The sequence below is a fragment of the Callionymus lyra genome, chromosome 17 (assembly GCF_982586985.1).
Source record: "Callionymus lyra chromosome 17, fCalLyr1.hap1.1, whole genome shotgun sequence".
Classification (NCBI taxonomy): domain Eukaryota; kingdom Metazoa; phylum Chordata; class Actinopteri; order Syngnathiformes; family Callionymidae; genus Callionymus; species Callionymus lyra.
The window spans coordinates 20,741,926-20,757,865 of NC_141834.1; the positions used below are offsets into that span (position 1 = coordinate 20,741,926).

The 15,940-nt window shown below is 42.2% G+C and overlaps 3 protein-coding genes across 4 annotated transcripts in view; 1 reads left to right on the plus strand and 2 right to left on the minus strand.

Moving 5' to 3' along the window:
• Window positions 1-1,684, minus strand: part of hspb6 (heat shock protein family B (small) member 6) — a 138,728-nt gene extending 137,044 nt beyond the window's left edge. The window contains exon 1 of the mRNA XM_087813025.1: window positions 1,670-1,684. The gene's annotated coding sequence lies outside the window, so the exon portion shown is untranslated. The remainder of the gene's footprint in view (window positions 1-1,669) is intronic.
• Window positions 1-8,508, plus strand: part of st14 (ST14 transmembrane serine protease matriptase) — a 44,089-nt gene extending 35,581 nt beyond the window's left edge. The window contains exons 15-19 of the mRNA XM_087812965.1: window positions 1,540-1,659; window positions 2,016-2,196; window positions 4,286-4,554; window positions 6,514-6,650; window positions 7,470-8,508. Of these exons, the coding sequence (XP_087669091.1) occupies window positions 1,540-1,659; window positions 2,016-2,196; window positions 4,286-4,554; window positions 6,514-6,650; window positions 7,470-7,631 (869 nt within the window). The 3' untranslated portion in view covers window positions 7,632-8,508. The remainder of the gene's footprint in view (window positions 1-1,539; window positions 1,660-2,015; window positions 2,197-4,285; window positions 4,555-6,513; window positions 6,651-7,469) is intronic.
• Window positions 8,509-11,412: 2,904 nt separating this feature from the next.
• The window catches only part of kirrel2 (kirre like nephrin family adhesion molecule 2), a 41,134-nt gene continuing 36,606 nt past the window's right edge, over window positions 11,413-15,940 (minus strand). The window contains exons 12-15 of one of the 2 annotated variants that reach the window (XM_087812967.1): window positions 15,244-15,351; window positions 15,015-15,124; window positions 13,318-13,407; window positions 11,413-13,242 (exon numbers count right to left, since the gene is read on the minus strand). In XM_087812967.1, the coding sequence (XP_087669093.1) occupies window positions 12,715-13,242; window positions 13,318-13,407; window positions 15,015-15,124; window positions 15,244-15,351 (836 nt within the window). In that variant the 3' untranslated portion in view covers window positions 11,413-12,714. Of the gene's footprint in view, window positions 13,243-13,317; window positions 13,408-15,014; window positions 15,125-15,231; window positions 15,352-15,940 lie in introns of both variants that reach the window. The other variant, XM_087812966.1, reaches the window with a different exon arrangement.

Consider the following 15,940-nt stretch of genomic DNA (forward strand, 5'->3'; position numbering starts at 1 on the left):
CGAAGACGCGTCGTCAGTGACGTATTTTGGGACACCCCCCTACTTTGCATCATCGGAACACATTGTGTGACCGAAAGGCCCGGAAACAAATGTGTTTGTGGTATTCCTTGTGTCGTCTCTGGGTCAAGAGGATTGTTTTTTGTTTTTTTTATCCTACGTGACAGATTTCGAACTCTGGTTCCATCAACACAGGATTTTTTCAAGACCCAGAGACAACACAAGGGATACTACAAATACGTTTGTTTTCGGTCCTTCGGGTCACCTTGACCCAGATACAACACAAGGGATACGCCTAACACATTTGTATTTGGGCGTTCAGGTCACTTTGACCCAGATAAAACAAAAGGGATACCGCAAACACATTTGTATTTGGCGTTCAGGTCACTTTGACCCAGATAAAACAAAAGGGATACCGCAAACACATTTGTATTTGGCGTTCAGGTCACTTTGACCCAGATCAAACAAAAGGGATACCGCAAACACATTTGTATTTGGCGTTCAGGTCACTTTGACCCAGATAAAACAAAAGGGATACCGCAAACACATTTGTATTTGGCGTTCAGGTCACTTTGACCCAGATAAAACAAAAGGGATACCACAAAAAAGTTTGCTTTCAGGCCCTTCGGATTACCTTGACCCTAAGACAACACAAGGGATACCACAAACACGTTCATTTTTTGGGCGTTCGGTTTACCTTGATCCAGATAAAACAAAAGGGATACGACAAACACATTTGTTTTTTGGGCCTTCTGGTCACCTTGACCCAGATACAATAGTGCTGTGTCTCAAATCGCATACTTATCTTAGTATGCTAGAAGTTAGTATGCATCAGTTTAGTATGCATACTAACTAGTACGCAAATTCTCCGCAGATAGCGTGTCTCAAATCAAACACTGCTGCTACACACTAACCGGAAATCACATGACAGCTTCTTCTTCTACTTCTATTTAACGATGTTTCAAGCAGCTGTTTGAACGCTATCGCCACCTGCTGGCAGCACGTATTGCAAGTTTGGAAAAAGAAATAAAGAAAAAATATGAGAATCTAAATAATCGCGAGATATTTAAGCTGGTATCAGCAGCGAAGACGTGTTTATCCTCCTACTGCTGCTGAAAATACACATTTAAGTATATGCATATATATGCATTTATATATGACGTAACTTCCGTTTAAAACGTCACTAAAATGGCGGTTGTTTAGTGTGGTTAGTGTCCATCGAACCATGCTAGTTTTGTGGGCGTGTTAGTACGCCAATTTAGTATGCATGGCGCACTAAATTTCGCATACTAAGAATTGAGACGCACTAACGCACTAAAAATACTAACTTTTAGTACGCTAGTATGCGATTTGAGACACAGCATAGGAGTTAAAAAAAACAACATTTGCAAGACTATGAACCGACAAAGTTTTTCCTCCAACATCCAAATACTTTTGGTCGTAATTGTTGATTATTCTGGAATCAAACCCGCGTCTGCTGCGTCGACGCCTCCACCGACCGTCACACCTTCAACCCATTGATGGTCGTCTGTCTCCGTCCAGCACCAGGGATCTGCTCCGACTTCAGCTTCAAGTGCCGGAGCGGCGTCTGCGTCAACAAGGTCAACGCCGAGTGCGACCGCGTGGACGACTGCGGCGACCTGTCGGACGAAGAGTCGTGCGGTAAAGATACTTTCTTCTTCTTCTTCTTCTTCTCTTCTCGTCTGGAGCGTCTCGGCGGCCTCACGTCACTCAGCGAGATTACAGCGAAGCCTGCCTGAGCCGATGTTCGCCGCTTGATGGTGGAGACGGAGCCCGAGGCTGCGCTCGCTTATTTATTTCATTCTGCATTGAGAGCTGTCATCTCTCAACTTTTCCCTTCTTTTTCATCCTCCCTTCATCACGCCTCGGGGTGTGTATTTTTTTTCCCCTCCTTTTTGATCACCTTTAAAATGTCAACACGCCTGATTAAGATTCCGAGTCGTCGCTCTCGCTTTTTGAAGTCTTGATGAAGTTTTTTTGTTTTTAAATTCTCAAAGATTGCGGGACCAGACCCTACAAGCTGAACCGGATCGTCGGCGGTCAGAACGCCGACGTGGGCGAGTGGCCGTGGCAGGTCAGCCTCCACTTGCTGACCAACGGGCACGTGTGCGGCGCCTCCATCATCTCCGAAAGATGGCTGCTGTCGGCGGCGCACTGCTTCGTGACGCCCAGCCAGGAGTGAGTCGAACCTTTTTTCACTCCTTCGTCACGTCCGTTACTTTTAATCCGGGCCTCGTTATGCAGAAGCTTTGATACAGTTTTTTCTCAAGAGATTCTCTTGATAATGTCTTTAATTCCGGGGAACCTTAAGGGGCCCCGCGTGTACATTTCTCTGGCGCAGTGACGCCGCTCGCCTGTAGGGGGAGCACTAGTCGCGTCTTCTATTGTGATTGAGAGGAAATTGTTCTCAGTTGCAGCTGATTCTGAAAGAAGAGATTATTTAATCTCGGCGTAATAATGGCTGACTTGTCTTGAACAAGAGCTTCTTGTTTATTTTGAAAAATAACGTTTAAAATCCAGATTTCAGATGATTTAAAAAACAAAAAACATCTTAGTTGTTTACTTAAGGCACAGATTTTTTACATAAAATAAAATGTACTTTTATCAAATAGAAAACACAAACATAAAGTCACATTTTCAGATCACATTTGAATTATCAGAATAATATTGATTTGCAGATACAAATTTATTAATAATTATATTTAGAAATTCACCCAGCGAGTGCAGACCTCTGGCAAGCAGCTCTTTTCCGGCAAAGTTGTAACCCTAAAACAATCTGTAGTGAATGGTCATGCGGATGTATTATTGTTTTATTGTTTTATTATGGCAACATATGTTAACCGTCCAGAATCTAGCTACGCTCTCTAGAGTTAAAGACCGACTCTACAAAGTTCCTGGATCCAGATGGTTCCTTTCTCCACGTTCAACATATTGTAATGTATTTTTAATCCTTGTTTGACTTTTTTCAAATTAACGGCGACTCAAAACAAAAGGTTGAAAAATAATAATAAAATAATAATAATAAAATAATTAATTCATCAACTTTTTTTTTACGATTGCCCTGTGCTTACTGAAGTTTTTTGCTGGTTTAGTAGAACTTAGAAATTATATTGGTTTATGGACATTGTTCTGAAACAGCACCTTCTAATCAGCATGATAACTAAATTAAATCAAAATCGTCTCACTCCCTCTCATTGAACTCATCGCTGCGGATGAGTCACTGAAATTGGGCAGAGACGCCGAGCCATTGTTTTTTTTTTTCAGTACTGTATTACTTTATTACCCACATTATTAACCCTTTATTGACCGTCCAATTAGCGTGCTAACTGAATCAATTAGAATCCGATAAATCGTGTTCAACTCCTCTCACTCCCTCTCATTAAACTCATGATTCAAAGTATTTGCTTTGAATTAAATCAATTTTGTCTCCCCAGTCAATTGTACTTGTACTTAATTCCCATTTTATGCCCCCCCCACATTGTCGACTCAAATGTAGATTGAAATGAAACGAAAATCTATTGACGACTCTAACCTCTAACGTCTCACTCCCTCTCATTGAACTCATCGTTCAAATTAAATCGAATAAGTTTTATCAAGAAATGCTTTTTTCTTTTTTTATAAGAAAGTTGTTCGTCCCATCATTTTTAGATGTAAAAAATAATCTCTAGGATTACATTGTTACATTGTCTCACTCCCTCTCATTGAACTCATCGTGCAAAATATCGAGTTCAAATTAAATCGAGTAAGTTTTAATGAGAAATGCTTTTTTCCTTTTTAAAAATGAATGAATTATTTTTAAGAAAATTGTTTGTCCCATTATTTTTAGATGTAAAAGATAATTGTGTTTCTATAATATTACATTGTTACATTGTCTCACTCCCTCTCATTAAACTCATCGTTCAAAATATAGAGTTCAAATTAAATCGAGCAAGTTTTAACAAGAAATGCTCTTTTCTTTTTTTAAGAAAATAGTTCGTCCCATCATTTTTAGATGTAAAAGATAATTGTGTTTCTATTATATTACATTCTCACTCCCTCTCATTGAACTCATCGCCATGACCTTAGAGGGCCGAGGGTCTGACCAACCAACCAAAGTACTTTTACGTGGCCCGTCGAACGATTGTCTAAAGTCCAACTCGTCTCACTCCCTCTCATTGAACTCAGCGAGTCGGTCAATAAGGGGTTAATAAAGTAATCGTTAATCAAAGTGGTCGACGATCTGTGCGGCGCGTTGCTATCGCTAACCCTGTGGAACGCTCCGGCGCAGGAACCACGTGCCGTCCAACTGGCAGACGTACAGCGGCATGCAGGACCAGTACAAGCAGGACGGCGTGCAGCGGCGCTCGCTCAAGAGGATCGTCAGCCATCCTAACTACAACACCATGACCTACGACTACGACATCGCGCTGCTGGAGCTCAGCGAGCCGCTGCAGTTCTCCAGCACCATCCAGCCCATCTGCCTGCCGTCCGCCTCCCACGTCTTCCCGCCCGGCATGTCCTGCTGGGTCACGGGCTGGGGGGCGCTCCGGGAAGCAGGTGCTGGTCTATCTTTTTATTCAAAACTTAAAAAAGGACGTCGTCCTCAAGTCTTTCCTGATTTCATCTTCCTTTCCTTTAATGTAAGTAAGTAAGTAAGTAATTTTTATTTGTAGAGCGCTTTTCTAGACCAGGGTCACAAAGCGCTTAAACAATCAAAACAATATTCAATAAAGTATATACTTTAAAGATCAAGATAACACTGATAACACAACAGGAGTTCCAGAAAATCAAGGAAAAGCCTGAACAAATAAAAACGTCTTAAGATGTTTCTTGAAGGAGTCAGTAGATCATCAAACAAAGATGTTACTTGAAGGAGTCAGTAGATCATCAAACACAGATGTTTCTTGAAGGAGTCAGTAGATCATCAAACACACATGTTTCTTGAAGGAGTCAGTAGATCATCAAACACAGACGTTTCTTGGAGGAGTCAGTAGATCATCAAACACAGATGATTCTTGAAGGAGTCAGTAGATCATCAAACACAGATGTTTCTTGAAGGAGTCAGTAGATCATCAAACACAGATGTTTCTTGAAGGAGTCAGTAGATCATCAAACACAGATGTTTCTTGAAGGAGTCAGTAGATCATCAAACACAGATGTTTCTTGAAGGAGTCAGTAGATCATCAAACACAGATGTTTCTTGAAGGAGTCAGTAGATCATCAAACACAGATGTTTCTTGAAGGAGTCAGTAGATCATCAAACACAGATGTTTCTTGAAGGAGTCAGTAGATCATCAAACACAGATGTTTCTTGAAGGAGTCAGTAGATCATCAAACACACATGTTTCTTGAAGGAGTCAGTAGATCATCAAACACAGATGTTTCTTGAAGGAGTCAGTAGATCATCAAACACAGATGTTTCTTGAAGGAGTCAGTAGATCATCAAACACAGATGTTTCTTGAAGGAGTCAGTAGATCATCAAACACAGATGTTTCTTGAAGGAGTCAGTAGATCATCAAACACAGATGTTTCATGAAGGAGTCAGTAGATCATCAAACACAGATGTTTCATGAAGGAGTCAGTAGATCATCAAACACAGATGTTTCTTGAAGGAGTCAGTAGATCATCAAACACAGATGTTTCTTGAAGGAGTCAGTAGATCATCAAACACAGAGATGGTTCCAAAGCTTAGGAGCAACAGTCTGGAAGGATTTCTCTCCTCTGGTCCAGAAGTTCAGGAACCATCAGTAGATTCTGATCCACAGACCTCAGAGCCCGAGCTGGGGTGTAAGTCTGGATCAGATCACTGATGGAAGGTCTGACCATGAATAGATCTGAAAGTAAGAACCAGAATTTTAAAATGATCCTGAAAGAAACTGGAAGCCAGTGAAGAGTTTTAAGGATCGGAGAAATGTGAGTTCTTCTACTAGAGCAGCTCAGAATTCTCGCAGCAGAGTTTAGTATGAACTGCAGGCGAGACACATCCTTCTGGTTTAGACATGAAAACAAACTGTTACAATAGTCCAGGCGAGAAGACATAAACGCATGGATTACAAGATCCAGATCATGTTCCGACAACATTTTCCTAAGTTTAGAGATTTTTCTCAGTTGAAGGAAACAGTTTCTGGTCAGTTTTCTACGTCTCTTCCTTATCCTCCATCATGACACTCTTTCTTTCCCTCTCTCTCATCTTCTGCTGCCTTCCATTATCTTCGCTCGTATCCACGCATCGTGGCGGCGGCGTCTCCCGGGACGATGCCTTAAACCTTCATTAGCCGAAGCTAATCCGTGCACATTAGCGCCTTCTGATCCGAGGTCTTGCACCCGCCTGTGCTGACCCGCCTGTGCTGACCCGCCTGTGCTGACCCGCCTGTGCTGACCCGCCTGTGCTGACCCGCCTGTGCTGACCCGCCTGTGCTGACCCGCCTGTGCTGACCCGCCTGTGCTGACCCGCCTGTGCTGACCCGCCTGTGCTGACCCGCCTGTGCTGACCCGCCTGTGCTGCTCCCCTTCAGGTCGGAAGGCTCAGGTGCTGCAGAAGGCCATGGTCAAGGTCATCAACGACTCGGTGTGTAACGTGGTCACCGAGGGTCAGGTCACGTCCAGGATGCTCTGCAGCGGGTTCTTGGCGGGAGGAGTCGACGCTTGTCAGGTGAGGAAAACAAACGTCCCGTCGAGCGCCAAACATGCGTCTCTTAGTATTTTTCACCGTTTAATTAAATTCTTAAGACTGGTAGTTAAAATGTCCCATAATGCACTGCTGCGACTATCGGAGCCTAAAATAAACAACTTCCTGATTCTATTTGAATCTGTTTTCAACTCATGACACGTTAATGAAAAAAACAAATGTGTGAATTAATACAAAAACGTTAAAATAAAATACTTCAGATTTTATTATTGTTTAAGAACTTTGCTGTTTATTTTTAAATGTATTTATTTATTCATTTTTACTCATTACTTTAATTTACTTTATTTCAACATTTTTATCCATGTGTTACAATTTACAATTTATGATTATACAATTTGATCTTTATTCACAAATAAAATATATATATATGTATATTTTTTATTTATTTATTTGTATTATTATTTACCAATAACATCCGAATATTCACAGCATTTATTTATTTTTGTGTTTCAATTAAATTTGCGGCCACTAGATGGCAGCAGTAATTGCAACCTCCAGCTAAAGCAACAATAAAATCCTGTGGTCCCAGTGACGACTGAGGACGAGAGGATACAGTGAGTCCAGCAGCTGTTGTTTGGACATATTTTGGTTTCAAATATTATATTTATATATTATGTGTATATAATATATATATATATATATATATTATATACTGGGCTTGTATATAATATATAAGTATATAATGTATATATATATATATTATATACTACTCCCGCGCCATCCATGAGTGTGTCGTCATCGTTTTAGTGTTGCTATAACTGCCACTAACCTCCTGGTCTCCAGGGCGACTCGGGGGGTCCCCTGTCGTGTTTCGAGGAGAGCGGCAAGTGGTTCCAGGCCGGGATCGTGAGCTGGGGCGAGGGCTGCGCTCGCCGGAACAAGCCCGGCATCTACACCCGGGTCACCAAGATGCACAAGTGGATCAAAGACACGACGGGGATCTGATCCGCCGGGAGGGGCGGGGCCTCGCCGAAAGGTGGTTTCTGGACTGGAACACCCCCTTTTTTTTAAAAACCCTCTCCACACTTGCACTAACTGCACATGAAACCTTTTGTGTTGTTCAGTGAAGAAACCATTTTAAATAACCCACGAAAAATATTTGAATTTAAACCATCGTAAAGAGGGAAAGTTAGTTTTTTATCATCTTAAAAACAGTAAAAAATACATATATTTGTTGCTGAATCCACCTTTAAATTTCTCTGGAATCCAAACTTCTTCCAACAATCTTCTGCATCACACTCAGAGTAATTAAGAAAGTTAACTCATCAATCTAAGAGCTTGTCTGCTCTGGCGAGAGGCCAAGAGTGTTGTCGAAAATAACGTAATGTCTTAAGTGCCGGGGAACATGAATGAGGTCATAACACAGAAAAAACGTTTATTTTTCACGCGTAAGTGCCTTCGAGTCCTCGACGGATCGACGTGATCGTTTCAACCGGACCTGACGACGCTCTCGTGGGTCACGACGGCGCCAAAAAAATCCTTCTTCGGCGTCTCGCGCTCAAAAGTTTGACGCTGATTTTGACCAAAAAGCCGACGTTGTATTGAATCTATCTCGACCTGTGTGTGTCCATCGTGTGAGTGAAGCTTTAAATTATTCTTTATTTTAACTCATTTTTAATCTCCATCCAACGACAAACCAAAGATGGCCGCTTATTTCCTAACATTGCGTCTAAACCAGAAGGATGTGGGTTCAAATCCCGCCACGAAGCCTCAACGGACACGAACAAAAAGCTCATTTTAACTGTGTGAAGAGATTGTGGTGACGTGTTTTTTTATGTGTTTTATATGAAATACTTGTGGTAATTAAAAGCTTTTATCTCTGGTCGTCCTCGCCCTGAACTTTTATTGCGTTTGGTGTCGTGTTGTCGTCGCGACGCACACTCACGCCGAGCTTGTTTCATCTGCTGTGATATTGTAATAAGCGTGTTCTTCGCCGCCCCGTCTGACGCCGGCGCCACCTGGGGAACCGAGGTGACAAGACAAACTCGTATTGTCAAGTAATACCCGCCTTTGTCACGGATCCAGACGCGCTCGCCGGCTTCCTGGGGGGGGGGGGGGGGGCGCTCATCCAGTGGGGGGCGCTCATCCAGTGGGGGGGCAACCATCTCGTCTGTCTTCATTAAAAGCAGCTTCGACTGGGAGAACACAGTCAACATGATGATCATTTATTGATTCATTATTACCACGGCGACGACTCGACTGTGATGACTGAGAATTATTTGATCTGAATACAGTGATAGTGTAGGAACACGTATGTACTGTATGTGTAGTATTTTCCAGTACTTGACTCTGGTGTTGTGATACTGTAGTAACAAGTATATATGTGTGGTATTGTCCAGTACTTGACTCTGGTGTTGTGATAGTGTAGTAACAAATATATATGTTTAGTATTGTCCAGTACTTGACTCTGGTGTTGTGATAGTGTAGTAACAAGTATATATGTGTAGTATTGTCCAGTACTTGACTCTGGTGTTGTGATAGTGTAGTAACAAGTATATATGTGTAGTATTGTCCAGTACTTGACTCTGGTGTTGTGATAGTGTAGTAACAAGTATATATGTGTAGTATTGTCCAGTACTTGACTCTGGTGTTGTGATAGTGTAGTAACAAGTATATATGTGTAGTATTGTCCAGTACTTGACTCTGGTGTTGAGATAGTGTAGTAACAAGGATATATGTGTAGTATTGTCCAGTACTTGACTCTGGTGTTGTGATAGTGTAGTAACAAGTATATATGTGTAGTATTGGCCAGTACTTGACTCTGGTGTTGTGATACTGTAGTAACAAGTATATATGTGTAGTATTGGCCAGTACTTGACTCTGGTGTTGTGATAGTGTAGTAACAAGTATATATGTGTAGTATTGTCCAATACTTAACTGTGGTGTTGTGATAGTGTAGTAACAAGTATATATGTGTAGTATTGTCCAGTACTTGACTCTGGTGTTGTGATAGTGTAGTAACAAGGATATATGTGTAGTATTGTCGAGTACTTGACTCTGGTGTTGTGATAGTGTAGTAACAAGTATATATGTGTAGTATTGTCCAGTACTTGACTCTGGTGTTGTGATACTGTAGTAACAAGTATATATGTGTAGTATTGGCCAGTACTTGACTCTGGTGTTGTGATAGTGTAGTAACAAGTATATATGTGTAGTATTGTCCAATACTTAACTCTGGTGTTGTGATAGTGCAGTAACAAGTATATATGTGTTGTATTGTCCAGTACTTGACTCTGGTGTTGAGATAGTGTAGTAACAAGTATATATGTGTAGTATTGGCCAGTACTTGACTCTGGTGTTGTGATACTGTAGTAACAAGTATATATGTGTAGTATTGGCCAGTACTTGACTCTGGTGTTGTGATAGTGTAGTAACAAGTATATATGTGTAGTATTGTCCAATACTTAACTGTGGTGTTGTGATAGTGCAGTAACAAGTATATATGTGTAGTATTGTCCAGTACTTGACTCTGGTGTTGAGATAGTGTAGTAACAAGTATATATGTGTAGTATTGGCCAGTACTTGACTCTGGTGTTGTGATAGTGTAGTAACAAGTATATATGTGTAGTATTGGCCAGTACTTGACTCTGGTGTTGTGATAGTGTAGTAACAAGTATATATGTGTAGTATTGGCCAGTACTTGACTCTGGTGTTGTGATAGTGTAGTAACAAGTATATATGTGTAGTATTGTCCAGTACTTAACTGTGGTGTTGTGATAGTGTAGTAACAAGTATATATGTGTAGTATTGTCCAGTACTTGACTCTGGTAGTGTAGTATTGTCCAGTACTTGACTCTGGTAGTGTAGTATTGTCCAGTACTTGACTCTGGTGTTGTAGTATTTACAGACCACATGACTCTTGACGAAGTCGTAACTACTTTCATTCGTTTTCAAACCAAAATATGTCCAAATATCAGCTTTAAAGGCTGCTGGACTCACTGTATCCTCTCGTCCTCAGTCATCTGACAGGATTTTATTGTTCCTTTAGCTGCGGATGTATTGACTGCTGCCATCTAGAGGCTGGAAGTTTACTTGCGACAGAAAAATAAACAAACACTGAATATTTACATTTTAATTTTAAATTGATATTAAAATTAACTATTAGATATTAACTATTTTATTTTTTATCGAAAAATGAAACAAAAATGAAAAAAGCTATGATTAAAAACAAATATGATGGTGATTTTGAAAAACTTGTGGTTCCTCATCTATTACGGGGTTACGTTCTGGAAACCATTAACATCCTTTAAATGCTTAACTTTTAAATGTTTCACTTGTGAATGAATGAGATTCATTTAATGACCTTTGAACTTTTAAACTCGACATCTCAATGACACTCTTAGTGACGGCGACCTGAGCAGCTCCCGTAATGCTTTGCCGCCCAGCCAACCAATAACATGGCAACATAGACGTAGAATTGGAAAAACAGCATCACTTAATGGAGCAGTGTGTAGAAAGGCATCATGGGAGTTCACTGGGAACCATTAGTAAGGAGTTTACGAGCGCCTACCACTGAGAAAACAAAATATATATATTTTTTAATTAAGGCCAGATGGATATGAATTAGTCTACTTTACTTTAAGTGTAATACTTTAAAGTGTTAAAAATGTCTTAAAAATTGAATATTTTTATGTGTAATTATGACTTTTTGAAGCAAAAACCTTCCAAACAAAATTCTTTTGTCGCCAGCGATTGACAAACTCACGCCAAAATTCACTTTTTTTTTTATCTGAAATGGTTTTATTAAATATAAATATGTGTACAAACGTACAAGCAACAATAGCTCATTTTTTTTTAGCAAATAAATTCTGAATACATTATTAAAATAAGGAACAAACGGATGAAAATTAGTCCAAAGAAAAAAGAAGGAAAAGCAGTGATTGGTAAGAACTTAAAAAACAAAAAGGATTATGTTTATAAAGAGACTGTACAGGAGAGCAGCTCACACACTGTACATTAAGGCTTGTATAAAATATAAAAATAAAGACAAAGCGACGATGTTTGCTTCTCCTCTCCGGGTCGTTTTGGACCAATGGCGGTCCAGGCATCCGTGGAACGCCACCAGGCCCACGTGAAATGGAAATGAATAGAAACGCGGAAGATTTTTTTCACGAGACATCGTTTGCATGCAACAGAGAGAGAGAAGTATGGGCTCGGCCATCTTTACAGTTCATGTTCCGGGGGGGGGGGGGAGCTCTTGTAACTCTTGTAAACATTGAGACAGTTTGATTGGCTTGTAAAACTGGATGGTGGTTGCGGTCCGGGACCGGGACCGCCTGGCACGTCTTTTACGACCGGAGTTGACACTGCATTCAAGTTTCTCTAAAGTTAAGATTGCCTCTTCTTCGGACTTGATTGTTCTTGTAAAAACCTCTTGCACAATCAAAAAAAAAAAAAGGGGGGGTGGAAAGATATCGAACTTTGACCTCTTGATTTTTCGATCACCGTCTTTGGGTTTTTTCGGGGGCGTTTTCCCCCCCAAGAGTCGTCCTCGAAGAGGCAACGATACACATTCTCTTCCTTTTTTTCGCGGGCGACAAACTGAAGTTTTCCAAAGCGGATTCAACTCTTCACATAGTGCAGTGCTAGCATGTCTGGTTGGGCGGAGCTAGCGTGTTGTGCAGAATAGTCTCTCTGTGGAAAGCTCAGTCCTCGGACGACGGTAGAGACACAAATGTGCTTAGAATTCCTTTTGCATGCCAACAAAACACCGAATGACAGACGACGACATGTTTTTCATAATCCAAGTTTGAGTGTCTCTGCTCTTTTTGATGGACCTCGATGTGGCCCCTGAGGTTCTCCGTCGAAACCCCTGGAGTCGGCTGGAGAACCTGCTCGCTTGACCGGCAGTTCTGATCGTCCTGGATCTGAAAGTATCCCACGACCGTAATTACATGAATCCCTCAAATCTGTCCTAGTAGGTCCATCCAGGTTTAAGAATGTTAGTCCGGGCCACGCTGCGGCAGAGGCTGCGGCTTTCGGCTGGAATCACAGCTCCACGAAAAAAAAAGAGTCTTCGGTCTTCAGGTCAGACGTGCGTCTGCATGCGCTGTGACGGCCGGCCGTAGTCGGACTGCTGCGAGGACACTTGTGAGGAGGCGTAAGAGAAGCGGGAGGATCCGGACACCTTGCTGGCCTGGTCCGACTGGTCGTAAGCGTCCACTTTCTCGTAGGACGCCGGCTTGACGTAGCTGGTGAACGCGCGCCCGTAAGTGGCGGGCAGGTAGGCGGAGTTGCTGTTGTAGAGCGGGTCGGCGGGGTAGACGGTGGCGGGCTGGGTGGCGGGCTGCTGCTGCGCCGCCCCCTGCTGCTGCGCCCCCTGCTGCTGCTGCTGCTGCTGCTCGTAGGAGGAGGGCGTGGCCGTGGTGGTGGCGTAGCGGTGCGAGAAGTCGTAGATGCGCGGCTGCGTGCCGTGCTGGCCGTACATGGGGCTCGGCGAGGGCAGCTGCGACGGCGTGTAGACCGGCCGGGCGTTGGGCACGTACTCCGAGAAGCCGCTGCCCCGGATGTGGCGGTCGTCGTGGCCGCGGACGTTGTAATATCCGTTCGTGGGATCCTGCGACGGACGAGAAGTTTAAAACGATCCCTTCGAAACGTTTCTATTGTGAGAAAGTGGAGGCGAGTTTTTTACCTTGATGTCCGATCGCTCGTCCTCCTCCTCCTCCAGAAGGTCACTGTGTTCTGTTCGGGAGGTCCCGGGAGACTCGCTGCTATTCGGAGCCTGAAGGTAAGACGAGACCATTGTTTTAGGGTTACTCTTTTTTCTCTTTACTCCCTAAAATCCCCTTGAAACACTCACAACAAATGCACATTTCATGAAAGTAAGTAAGTAAGTAATTTGTATTTGTAGAGAGCTTTTCCAGACCAGGGTCACAAAGCGCTTAAACAATCAAAACAATATTCAATAAAGTATATACTTTAAAGATCAAGATAAAACTGAGAACACAACAGGAGTTCCAGAAAATCAAGGAAAAGCCTGAACAAATAGAAACGTCTTAAGATGTTTCTTGAAGGAGTCAGTAGATCATCAAACACAGATGTTTCTTGAAGGAGTCAGTAGATCATCAAACACAGATGTTTCTTGAAGGAGTCAGTAGATCATCAAACACACATGTTTGTTGAAGGAGTCAGTAGATCATCAAACACAGATGTTTCTTGAAGGAGTCAGTAGATCATCAAACACAGATGTTTCTTGAAGGAGTCAGTAGATCATCAAACACAGATGTTTCTTGAAGGAGTCAGTAGATCATCAAACACAGATGTTTCTTGAAGGAGTCAGTAGATCATCAAACACAGATGTTTGTTGAAGGAGTCAGTAGATCATCAAACACAGATGTTTCTTGAAGGAGTCAGTAGATCATCAAACACAGATGTTTCTTGAAGGAGTCAGTAGATCATCAAACACAGATGTTTCTTGAAGGAGTCAGTAGATCATCAAACACAGATGTTTCTTGAAGGAGTCAGTAGATCATCAAACACAGATGTTTGTTGAAGGAGTCAGTAGATCATCAAACACAGATGTTTGTTGAAGGAGTCAGTAGATCATCAAACACAGATGTTTGTTGAAGGAGTCAGTAGATCATCAAACACAGATGTTTGTTGAAGGAGTCAGTAGATCATCAAACACAGATGTTTCTTGAAGGAGTCAGTAGATCATCAAACACACATGTTTCTTGAAGGAGTCAGTAGATCATCAAACACAGATGTTTCTTGAAGGAGTCAGTAGATCATCAAACACACATGTTTCTTGAAGGAGTCAGTAGATCATCAAACACACATGTTTCTTGAAGGAGTCAGTAGATCATCAAACACAGATTTTTCTTGAAGGAGTCAGTAGATCATCAAACACAGATGTTTCTTGAAGGAGTCAGTAGATCATCAAACACAGATGTTTCTTGAAGGAGTCAGTAGATCATCAAACACACATGTTTCTTGAAGGAGTCAGTAGATCATCAAACACAGATGTTTGTTGAAGGAGTCAGTAGATCATCAAACACACATGTTTCTTGAAGGAGTCAGTAGATCATCAAACACAGATGTTTCTTGAAGGAGTCAGTAGATCATCAAACACAGATGTTTCTTGAAGGAGTCAGTAGATCATCAAACACAGATGTTTCTTGAAGGAGTCAGTAGATCATCAAACACAGATGTTTCTTGAAGGAGTCAGTAGATCATCAAACACAGATGTTTCTTGAAGGAGTCAGTAGATCATCATCTACTTGAGTCTAGATTTGCATTCGACACGATCATTTCAAGTGTAGAAATGTTCTGATAAATCCTGATTTTCAGCGTCATCTCTCTGGGGAAGTTCTGGATGAAGTCACTTACCATGGGCTCTTTCACGTCTTCCTCGTCGTCGTTGCCTCGCGAGGCGTTGTGGTCGCTGTGAACGATCTGAACTCTGATGTCACTCTTGGAGAGGCGAGTGCATCTTTTACCTGCCATTGCAAAAAAAAAACAAAAAACAGGAAGTTAAAGACACGACGGACTCGAGGAGGTGATGGTTGTTTTGAAAGCCGACGACGTCCAGGTGGCTCATACTAACCGTTGAGCTCACCTTTGCCAGTGTGTCTGCAGCAGAACGAGACCAGGGCGATGACGCAGATGAGCAAGACACAGCCGCCGCCGACGGCGCCGCCCACGATGATGAGGACGGGCATGGCTTCTGGAACAAGAAGAAGCATTTAAGAACCACTTGAATAAAAAAAAAAGTTTTTTTTCCTTCTCTTGCTAATCCTTCTAAACGTCGGCGCATTGATCACGGCTAACGTATGTTGGCGCCGGCGATCCGACATCCCACTGCTGGGCTATTGTCTGTAATCTCCGGCGAGGAAGGGTAACAAGGCCTGACATGCAATGAAGCAATAGACAGTAATCTAATTAGAGATTCACAGAGATACCACGGCCCGTTTGTTCCCCGGAGACCCCGCTGCTACATTGATGTAAATGAATGGCGAGGATCTTATTTTTGGTTTCAACAGCCGGCGTCAAACTAATTTTTAACGGCACATGAAAGAGGGAGAGTGTGAGCGGAACCCCAGAAAACATGCGCGACTCCCCTCCATTGACTTTTGTCCCCCCCCCCGCCCCCCGATCGATATCCATGTTACAGGGCAAACGTATTCATTAAAAGGTTCCATCGGCTGATTAAATGATATCGATTAGCGAGGCTATAATTAAGATAAGCGGCGGGGAAAGGGCGCCACTGGTTCTGGATGTTTCTGTCCTGAAATGGACTTTATCAAACTTTGTTT